Below are 11,908 nucleotides of genomic sequence, written 5' to 3' on the forward strand. Positions count from 1 at the left end.
TGCAACCGCCATATTGAATTTTGTTGTGCTTCGGTAGAAAACATTGTGAGCACGTGGATCGTTGGATTTTCGGGTTTAGCGAAAATTGTTAGTAATATAAATCGGTTAAATTATCTTTTGACTTGGCTTAATTTTTCTTTACTTAATAGTGAAAATATTCTGGGTGATTTATTAAAGTAAGTATATCAGATTAACATTTACCGGCGAGAAATTCCAGATTTGGATCACGGGTTCCGATCAAAACTAGAACAGATTGACGATGCCATTACATGATTACTTAGGTAAATAATTGAGTTACAAAAATAGAGATATCGATTGTCACACATATAACATAATTTAGACATGTCTATAATTGCGTAACCTTTCATTTTATAATTTCATACATGCTTACGTGTTGCCCGTGAAGGTTTCCACACTGCTCGTGACCCTCACCAGCAACGTAATACGTTTGCGTGTTAAAAAACCAGAAGCACATGGTTGTTGTATTCACAGCAAGGCTGAGAAGTGAGAAAGTAGTGTATACGTGTCTGATAAATGTCACGCTGGAATTATAATACGAGGCGGCATTTTAGTGATTTAGAAATTTCGGAGTTGTGTCGAGGTTCTTCCGTATGGTGTTTATTTAGCCGGTTTTATTTGTTAACCATATTGTAATAGTATAGTTTAAACTCAAGAATATAATTATTTTTACTTGTTTATGTTATAATACGCTAATAATGACAATGGTATTCAACGACGTGGTAAGTATACGGAACATGGTTCCGGCCTTATTTTTGTTATGACTGAACACGTGATTTCTATTTAGTTACATCGGTGTGTAAATTACGCATAGCATTATTATAAATAGAGTTCACGTGGCACAACATATGCTATGAGTTCAATTCTATTGTGAATAGATTTAATACTTTGATAAAACATGTTAATATATATAACCTCGATTTTTTATCGATAACAGTTGGCCAAAATGAGGTTAAAGATTGAACACTGTCTGTTAGAAGAAAGACATGATTGACAAACAATAAATTTTGAAAGAAAAATGTAGTGATTTTAGCGATTTTATTTAATATTATATTCTTAAAATAATAAGAATAAATAAAGCTATTAAATTCAGAGTAACACATACAATATAAATTTATATTGGCTTAATATTAAAACAAAGGTGCTATGATATTTGTTATCATATACATTTTAATATATTAGATTTTCCGTAATTCAGGGTGTAAATGACCAGTTTATTAAAATTATGATATTTACATGAATTTACTTTTGTTTTAGTTTGTTTGTAAAAGTGGCTCATTGCAATGGCACCCTGTCGTCAATTGCTTATGTGGTCAGTGCCGTCAATAGCAGTTCTGCTGGGTATTTTTTGGTTCAAGAAAAAAAGGGAATATGCAAAATCTGACCCTGGGGGAAGAGAAAAGATAAAAAGTTTAAAAGAAGAATTAGCTGAGGCCTTGAATGCTGAAGTGGAAATAAAGAAAACTTCGCCAATCGGTAAAGCTGAGCGTTCTGTTATCAAATCTGCCCCCATTGATATAATTCCAAGAGGTACTGGCTCGCAGAGGTCATCTCCGTTGGAATTGACTGATGAGGAAGTTGATTTAGAAATTGAAAAAATTATAAGAAAGAAGTCAATAGAGAAGGAAAAGAAGATGTCTTATAACATAAATTCTTTTATTACACACTGCAATAAGGAGCCTTCTTTTGTTAACAAAAATATGCAATGTAATTTATTTTCACCACCTAAAAGTGATGTGAAAGTTTGTGATCAGAATGTTGCTGTGTGTTTGTTGAAGGCTGATGAAGTTAATGTTATTGATAATACAATGGCAAATGAAACAATAACTGATGACAATAATAAGGATGTATCTCAAGCAGGGAGTATGAAGTTGGACACTGTTGCTTCTGAAAGTATCCCTACTGAAGAGAGCACAGTGGCTGAAACTGAGGAGTTAAATGTTAATAATGGTGTAGTTAATGAGCCTAGTGAGAGCAGTCAATCAAGTGATAGTGGAGACAGATATTCTGCTCCACAGTCTAGAAGAATTTCAGAGAGGGATTCGGCAAACCATAGTCCAGTGGATCCCATGCTTGCTAGTCCCTCAATGTGTCATTTTTCAGACAATCACAGTGAGGTATGTAGCATCATCTAAAAGTTTGATTCTGTAATACACAATTCATGTATAATTTAAACCTTAATATTTTTTAGGGTTCTAGCGACAGTGGAAAGGGGTGCTCGGAGGCGGCAAGCCCTCCTCCTGCTAATTTAAATATGGTCCCGTCCGAGACTGCTTTAAGAATACATCAATTCTTAATACCTCAGACCCTAGTTGGTCTTCTTATAGGAAAATATGGTTCGTTTGTAACTCAAATTAAAGCAAAGACTGGTGCAAGTGTATATGTAAGAAAACATCCCGATTTTATTAAACAGAAAATTTGTGCAGTTGAAGGTAAAATATATTTATTATTTTCTTTAAAATGTTTTGCATTTATAATTCATAATTATTTCTTATGACTTCTTAATTGTTGTTCATTTAAAGTTAATTAATTGACTGTAATTACGTATCCACAGGTACTCAAACCGAGATTGAGGCAGCTTTAGAAATGATTAAGGAAAAATTCCCAGAAAAAAGATTTCCAAATTTTACAATTCAAGAAATTAGTGCAGATTTATATCAAAGAATGGCTCCATTAATACCAGAATTTATTCAAGTAAGTGTTTATGCCTTTAACTTCCTTTTTATACTTTAATATAATATAGCTGATTGTAACAAAGTTAGCTGCAAAGATCACAATATAAAAGATTTCCATGATTGTTATTCTACACAAATTATCATTTCAACCAGCGAATTTGAGCCATGCTTTACCTTGACATTATGGCCGTGGTCAACGGGCGAGTGTCACAGTTTTGTTAACTCCGCGATAAAACTCGCGAGTGGATCGACAAATCGCGGTAATATTACGACGAGCCGAGAATTAGAATAAACATTAGGGGCATTAAGAATAGACTTGATTTAGTCCAATTATTTTATCATTAGAGTAGGAAAATTATTTTAGAAATATTAAATCTTTTTGCTACATTTTCACTCCAAATATTTAGCTCAACACCTGACACTAAACCTGTTGCTATACAGTTATTAATAAATAAAAAATTGGGAAACACAACTTAGGAAATTTACATAAAATTAAAGATAAATGTATTTAATTAGGTTATCTTATAGGTATAAATATTAAATATAGATTTGATTATGAATAAAACGGTTAAATGTTTCTTTACATACGTAACAACAATAACAGTAAAATAAAAAATAATAATTTGAGTAATAACTATTATGTGTATATTAATTTAAATAAAAACATACACATAATGTCTTTTATTAATACTCATCACAATTTATTCATTTAAGTTACATAATCAAATGATATGCCAAGAATGGGACTTATGATCACATGATGTATCTTGTCTGTATTTCTTTCCTAGTGTAAACATAATAATGAAAGTACAATAAAGTGAGGCTGAAAGGCAAAAAGCCAAGGCCGTAAAACACCATTTAAAGAAAAAATACTACCAAGTTCCCGCCATTTTTAAGGATTATTTTTCAATCAAAAATAAAAAATGTTTACTTAATAATATAATGTAATGTTCTCGTCCATTATTGTTTACAAATTGTTTCCGACGTTTAAAATTATTTTCAAGACTGTAGTAGAAATTACTCGATTTTGATTCAAATAAGTATTTCAACGATATTGTTAATTTCGCATGAGTATTGAACGAAACTGCGCGCATAGCAACTTAAATCCCATTTTTATAACCTGAATATTAACCTAAATTCTCGAACTCGAAGAGATAAAATCATAAATTTCGAGAGAACAAAACATTCTCTTTCGAATAATTCCAACATTACGATTTACGCTATAAACGCTTGATGGCATGCGAAATGTTTAAATTACAAAATCTAGCATCGGGAACTTAGTTGTCAACTCGATAAAATGTGAGCAACAACCCACAACATGAACCTAATATCATCAGTTGCAGCTAGTGGAATCCGTGAACAACGACACGATAATGACGTGCCTGGTGAGCGCGGGCCACTTCTTCCTGCAGCAGCCGCTGCACCCCACCTTCCCCTCGCTGCACGCGCTGCACCGCCTCATGGCCGCCACGTACCAGAATCCGGATGTCCCGTCCTTGCCACGCCCAGTGAAAGGTGAGTGAGGTGTAATGTCTCTTACGATCTGTCGCAACGCGTTCAGCACTGGACATTTACTTTATTACCCAACGCGTATTGTTATAGATTGTCAGTAGTAATAATTTATATCGTTTTGTTTTTATACCGTTATAAAATAACTACATCATCGTCCGACGTGACTTTGTAATCGTTCTCGGGGATTAAGTATATGTATGTATACAACATTACATGCAACTGTTATTCCTTAAAATGATTGTGCATCATAAACAAAGTTTTCTTAAACCACATTGTTTTTAATCTCATTGTATGTGAGTTATAAATATATAATCTAAGTTTGGCAGCTTTATAATATCTCAAAAGTTAGCAACCGATCTTGGCAGCCAGCACAATTACATAATAAGTGAATTGGTTATCACTATTACATTAGAAGCAAAAGATGCCAAAATATACATCGAAATATTCATATAATAAATCTACTGATCCTTATAATAGTTACTGCATATTAAAAAAAATCATGCTCTTATTGGTCAGTAGCTGTGCCCGCGACTCGGTTCGTGTAGACTACTTGCTTGTTGCTAATACTAAATTTTTTACAGCTATTTGTACTACTCAATAGAATAATGTCACCTATTATTTAATAACAACTAAATGATAAATTCATTTTATATAGCATAGAATGACTTAAAACTGTTTTAAATTTAATTTAATTGAAATCTAATAATGTTATCAAAATTTAAACAATTCCATTTGATTGCTATTCATATCCAATATAAATTGTAGCACACATTTACCAGGATACAATGTAATTTAATTTATTTGGAATAGAGGTAATTACTTCAACTGATGTTTTTTTGGAATCAATTATGTGCATTACAATATACTTGGTATCAAGTCTTATATTAAGAATAACTCTATTAACTACATGTGATATGTTAAAGGTAATAGTAATAAGATTATTTATCATGTTAGATGAATATACACATGCATGCAATCCATATCATATTGAGTAGACGCCGTAAACAAAGTTCGTGGGCCTTCCAATTTAAATTGATCTAATATTATTTTCCAACCAAGGTCTTTACCTGTCCTGCTCATGTACGCCTGCCGTACGTCCCGTCCGCGCAGAATTCGTTTATAAAACGATAGGATGCAAGTCGCAGTGCGGGACAGGACGCACGTGTGCGCAGCTAACAAATTATGTAGTTGCAATTCTTTGTACATTATTTGTTCCAAGTCCTTACAAAAGCTTATAAAAGTCAGGAAACAGCAACGCTACACACTTCTTCTATAAAGAACCAGTGTGTCGATATAAACACATGTCATAATAATTTATTTATTTTGTATCAACAGAGGGGTCGATCTGCGCGGCTCCGACTGAGAACAACTGGTACCGCGCGCAAGTGATATCGACATCGGAGGAGAATGACACGTCTGTTGTGAAGCTGGTCGACTTCGGGGGCTACCTCACTGTGGACAACGACCAGCTCAAGCAGATTCGTCAAGATTTCATGACTCTGCCCTTCCAGGCTACGGAAGCCCTTTTGGCTTTTGTCAAACCCGCAAATAATGGTAAATTTTCGGATTATTAAGGTTTTACAATAGGCTTTTTTATTGATGTGTTTGTGTTAAGTTAAAAATATCATAACAAAGTTAACAATATTATTTTAACTTAATGTAATCATAACCCTACATTATTGTGGTAAATTGTTACAATTTTCTTGCTGATCCATTTAAATTGTTTTTCTTATACATATGAGTCAGCAATCTCCGTACAGATTCATACAGTTTTTATTAATTCATTTAAAAATGCTTGAGTTTTAAAAATATTTAATAAAGTGCATATTTACATAATACTTATTAAATAAAGCATCTATAGTCTCATATGTCTCTTAATGTTCAAATGTGACATTAATTTAAAAAAAATATATATTTTTACTAACAGAAGTTATTTGCGACAATAACGGAAACGTTTTTTGTTACGAAAATAACTGTCATTACCTAGCCTTGAATTGTCGCTAAAGATTTTTTCACCTACAGATGATGTTACTAATATTTATTTTTAGGCGGAACTAACAATGTTTTGCGTGGAATGCGTTTTACACGGAAATATAATAAAAAGAAATTCCAATATAAATTTGTGTTAGAAATGGTTATTATTATAACTGTAACACAGGAAAATGTTTATGATTCATATTAGGCAAGTTTTATGCGTAATTACTAAGAAATAATTGTTTCAAAATGTATTTTATAATATTACCTCATAATTATTGACAAAGCTATTTTCCGGTTTTATGTTTAATAGTATGTAAGTGTGTGTGCATTGCATGTATTATATATGCTTTAGGACAATCACATGTAATCATGAAAATTTGAAGTCATCGATAGTCTGATTCATAATTAGGATTCTTAATTTATTTAAATTATTATTTTATTATTGTTGTATTACTTTAATATCGTCAAAAATAAGAAACTACCATTTCAAATGTATTTTCTTGATAGGTCAACACCTTTGTTTACATTTTTGACTTTAGTAAGTGATTGATTTGCAATATCTCTTTATTAATTATCAATATCTCTTTATTCTTAGTTGTTGTAGTTATAATGTTGATCAAGAATTTAACAAAATGTTTATTTCACTCATCTTACTGGTTTTCCCTGTTGACATGAAGTCCCGCTTTGTGTTATTGTAGTTCTTTTATGTGTAATCTCAGATAGAATTAAGACAGGCCCATGATCTCCCGTCACCACATGTTCATAGTCGTCAGTGCCCACATGTGGACTGTATGCCCGTTTACGTGTCTCATAATTTAAAAATATGTTTGTAATCACTAATCAGTCTGCTTTTATAGTATAACATAGTAGGTTTCTGTACTCATAACGCCCTCGCGCGATTGGAAAGACAAATCTAAATTGATAATTTAAATATGTGCTTAACCTCAGACCACACCTATCCCCGTATAATCCCCTAATCCACATACAGTAGTAGCCAGCAATGCTAAAGAGTAGTGTGTGTACAGAGGCGGATTGGAGCGGCGAGGCGCTGCGCATCATGGCGGGGCTGACGGCGGGGCAGCTGCTGCACGCGCAGGTGGCCGGCTACGACGAGGCGGGCCTGCCGCTCGTGCACCTCTACCTCACATTGCACCCGCAGGTAACAACCGTACATATTCTATTGCTATTGTTGTAATATCGTCATAGTCGTAGAACAAAATTGGATTAACAAATAAGTATAACTTTACAGGGTAGCCATTTCAAGTTATTCACAAATGTCATTTTACTATGAGCGCATTTCAAATCTGTTACACGGACTGATTAATTTGAAAACTAAAATACATAGATTTTTTCTGTAATGCAGTAATTCTGTTTACACAATATATTATCCAAATATGATAGAAAGTGAATTTCGCATTTTTGTCAAATACGTCTTTGTTCTATGACTATGATGAAATGCTGCAGTGATAGTGTACACATTCTATTGCCATTTTTAAAAGACTGGAGCAAATGTAGCAGTGATAGAATAGTGGTTTCAATTTCTACCTCTCAATAAAAAGTCTGAGGTTTAAATCTTAGGCACTCCAACACTTTTTTAAACTATCTCCGTATTTAATATCCATCATCATCAATGATAAACATTGTGAGGATAATCTACGTGCCCCAGTGACTTGAGGGTTCATTTAAAAAGTTCTCAAAGGTGTGTAGAGGTCTACCAATTTGCACTTAGCCAGCATTTTAAGTAAACCTGTAAGTGACCTTACGATGTTTTTCTTCGCCGTTAAAGCTAGTAATAGTTGATTTTGATAATAGTCGCATAACTAAGATAAATACTGAGAGACTGAAAAGGCGAATTTCAAACCCCTGTCTTATATTTTCTAATCTGTTTTATTGCACCCACTTAACGACCATGCTCTGACTGACCATAATTTTTTTTTATAAATATGAATGACATTTAAGTGTAATATAATGTTATAATAGTTTTGTGTGTATTCATGCTAATATGAGGTAAATAAAAACTTACGATTCAATTGAAGATTAAAAAAAAATCCTATGTGAAAATCATAGGAATGTATACTATGAAATTTTATTTTTATATGCAGAAACTAGATATAACATATATAACCCAAGTGACTGCAGCACACGCTGTCGACTTTAAGAAGTTACAAAATGTACATTTTCTCGATTACTTCAAATACTCTAATTTAATTCAAAAGGAGTTGATGTTTAAGTTATTGATGAGCAGACTAAAGATATTTATATAAAGCCTAGCTGACCCGAAGCTGCTAGCTGATATAAATAAAAAAATGTTAAGCGTGAACAACCCTTATCACTTAGGGGTATGAAAAATAGATAGCCGATTCTCAGACCTACTGAATATGCATATAAAATTTGGTGAAAATCGATAAAGCCGTTTCGGAGGAGTACGGGAACTAACATTGTGACACGAGAATTGTATATATAAGATATAAAGATATTTATATTATTTAAAAAAAAACGCTTTCGTATTTTAGTACAGTACAATTTTAATGAAATGAGCATACAAGTAAATGTTTGATTGAATTAATTTTGGAAATTTTGATTTCATTTCATTCTAAGAACTGTTATGTTCTTCACAATACTTATTAGTTGTTACCATAAATAATTATAGTTGCGTACGTATTCTTAATTGATTTCTAAATTGTTATTTAATTTAATTCTAAAGTTTCCAATGCCGACTGACTAAAAAAAATTAAGTTTTTATAAAATCTTTCCATCAATTGTTAAAATATAACTTAATACATAGTTACTGTTAGACTCGAATACCCGTCAAACCGGTTTTCTTATTACATCATTAATAATAATTTAGGTCATGTTCTTTGTGCGTTAAACTTGTCATACTTGTTTTTGCCAATATCATTAAATCTGCTTAAACTGCAAAAAAATAATAATATTCGTAAAAAAATGTTAACTTTTTAATCTTGGTCATTAGTATACTCTCACATGAAGTAAGTTGACATTGAATATTTGTGAAATGTAAACATTTTTCGGCGTTGAAGTGAAACCTTGGAATTTGGATATAAAATCAGGGTTTAACAAATATTGTTGCAAGTTATATGTTATGTTTATACATCGTCTTAGTTTTGACATTAAATTTTTTGTGGTTTTTACATCTAAAAGTATATCTATATTAAATCTTCCATCCGGACGTTTTTGATGTCTGCTAAAAATTAAAATCTATAGATGTAGCACCCTCATTTCTGCATTCCTATTTCATACTTGCACTGTAAATGAAACATTACTCAAATAAAATAGAATAAAATACGGAAGCTCTTCAGATATCGGTCAAACAAATATATTTATTAAACTGAGTAGTCAACTAAGCAATATTAATGTTTTTCTACTCATTGCGTATTTGTTGGTTTGGCAAATTAATGTTTTCTGATACAATTGAGGTCAGAATACCGCAAAAGATTTTAAAGTTATACAATTATAATTTTCCATATCGGATATTGAACTCAGAACCTTGAATTACACAAAAAGTAATTTATAGACCTGTTTATTCATCTACGTCGTGAGTTCCGGCACTTATACAACTATACAGCGGGTTTTTGATTTTGTCTATTTATTAATAACACCTTTACATTTATCATCACAGGTGAAACACAATGCTATAGAAATCTTCTATAATATCTTTGATAAACATTAGTTTATTTTTTAGATAATATTCCTTAAATATTATATGAAGCAAAATATAGTAAAATGTGTATATTTTTTTACTTTTCAGCAAGTGATATTCCTAAACAGAGAGCTGGTGGACCGCGGACTAGCGGAGTGGGACGTACCGGCGGACTCGTGAGCGGCTCCGCTACTTTGACGTTCAATTCTTCATTGACGACAACTAATAATATGGGATTGCATTTCGATCAACTCACAAAATCACTTATGAATAACTAGCTAGAGAAAGAAAAGCAGTCTTGCATTATGAGTTGCGTACTTTTTAGTCTCTCTTGCGTTCCTTTTGCAAAGTGGCACTTGTAGCTAATAAAACACTCCGTTCCGGGATCTCCTTTCAGTTATTTGTTGTTCCCTGGAATATACCCTATATAAAAACTTATTTTTATGGTATCTATTTTATGTGTTGACTTGTTTGGTACAAGAACATGTTTTATAAGCGGTTTATACATTGACATACACTTTTATAGTGACACAATGGAGTAACCGTATTGTGGTTACGATTTTACCGTTGATTCTTTTCGCGTTTGAACTCCCACAACTTAAACATATAAAATAATATACGCTTATGAAACGACTATAATCATTCATAGGTTCGACAAATTACGTCTCGTAGATTTTAAGGTTTATTATTTGGCGATTGTGTAAGTCCTTCATCTTAAATTTTTTATTCAATAGCGATCATTATGTAGTCTGTACGTTACGGTCAGGATGCTCATTATAATACATATATCATATGATAGCACTGCCTCCTGCATTTTTTTGTCAATATTAATTAGAGCACAAATTTATTTGATTTACCTCATACTTTGATTGTTCACATTATTATGTATATTATGTTAATCCGTCGTTCTTTATATTGTGGCAATTTCGCCCCAAGAAAGTGCCTTTAATACGAATTTTAAACAAAAATCTTCCATAACTTCGTTTTAATAAACACAACTATATTCACATACAAGTAGATCATGCAAACTGTATACTTCCAATTCATTTTGGTGATTCTAGTGCCTGTTATTGCAATATACTCATAGAGACAGTGGCAAACATATATTTTTTCGCTAATTTATTAAGAAAAATGGACTGTTAATGTAATTATGTAGAATTATTGTAAATTACTTACATGTGTAAAATACTAAAGTACAATATGTGTGGTTGCTAGTAATAGAAAAAGGTGTTCCGGTGTGAATTGACATTTTTATACTTATGATTGCAATAATTGTGGACTAACAGCAATGTTCATCCCGAAAAACATTTATAAAGCAGAGTGACATATGCTACTGAAATCTTTATTCAGAGTTGTATTACAATTGTTCGTGTGAACTGATTAAATCCAATACATAAACTTTACTTTTGTAGTATTAACGCTGCAATTCCTTCACAGAATTTGCGATAACATCATGTCACTCTCCACAAATTCGAACAACTTGCTGCCAAATTTTTGATGGAACGTTTGAGTTATAATGAGCATGTCGATATTCCTGACTTTTAGTATAATTAATAATGTACATACTAGAAAGTTTAAGTAGATACTAAAAGCAATTAAAAAAATTCGTGTTCGTAAAATAAATTCAGTATTTTATTATGTTGAAATTTAAGTGTTTGTTTTAGTGATTTGATTTGTATGCATAATGCGTAGTGTGAACTTTGTAAGCTATGAACTAGACTTCTTTTTGGTAGTTTTAGAGGCGTTATTTGCTGACTAGTTACTACATGTATTATTTTGATGCATCAAGTCGACATTGTTCATTTCCAGAGTTCACTTACTTGAAAAGCTGGTATGAGTATGAAAAACTTAGTATGATAAATATGTATGTAGCTGGCTCTCAGTTTGCATTTTGTTAACGTCCCTACTGTATATAAACTAATATATTTGCGGTTAAATCAATAAATTATCGTTAAAAAAATACATTTTATCTTACTATTTTATAAAATTATCCTGTTACCTTTTTCCTTTGCCTTCCACAGTTACACATTTAAAAATAATTATTTCTTCGCTGGATGGGAAATATAGT

The 11,908-nt window shown here is 32.0% G+C and overlaps 1 protein-coding gene across 3 annotated transcripts; it reads left to right on the forward strand.

Moving 5' to 3' along the window:
- Positions 1-11,802, forward strand: spoon (A-kinase anchor protein spoonbill). 3 transcript variants are annotated; one of them, XM_073088327.1, is made up of 8 exons: positions 1-176; positions 1,276-2,135; positions 2,210-2,450; positions 2,573-2,712; positions 4,031-4,208; positions 5,541-5,759; positions 7,208-7,341; positions 9,949-11,802. In XM_073088327.1, exons 2-8 carry the CDS (start codon positions 1,302-1,304, stop codon positions 10,018-10,020), a joined length of 1,818 nt encoding a protein of 605 aa, XP_072944428.1. In that variant the 5' UTR covers positions 1-176; positions 1,276-1,301; the 3' UTR covers positions 10,021-11,802. The 3 variants fall into 3 exon arrangements, with proteins under 3 accessions (XP_072944428.1, XP_072944430.1, XP_072944429.1); XM_073088329.1 differs by having other exon boundaries at positions 4,037-4,208; XM_073088328.1 differs by lacking the exon at positions 1-176 and adding an exon at positions 325-740.
- Positions 11,803-11,908: the final 106 nt, after the last annotated feature.

The sequence above is a fragment of the Epargyreus clarus genome, unplaced genomic scaffold (genome assembly GCF_041222505.1).
Source record: "Epargyreus clarus isolate Ecla_fem2 unplaced genomic scaffold, WU_Ecla_fem_2.2 ptg000026l, whole genome shotgun sequence".
Classification (NCBI taxonomy): domain Eukaryota; kingdom Metazoa; phylum Arthropoda; class Insecta; order Lepidoptera; family Hesperiidae; genus Epargyreus; species Epargyreus clarus.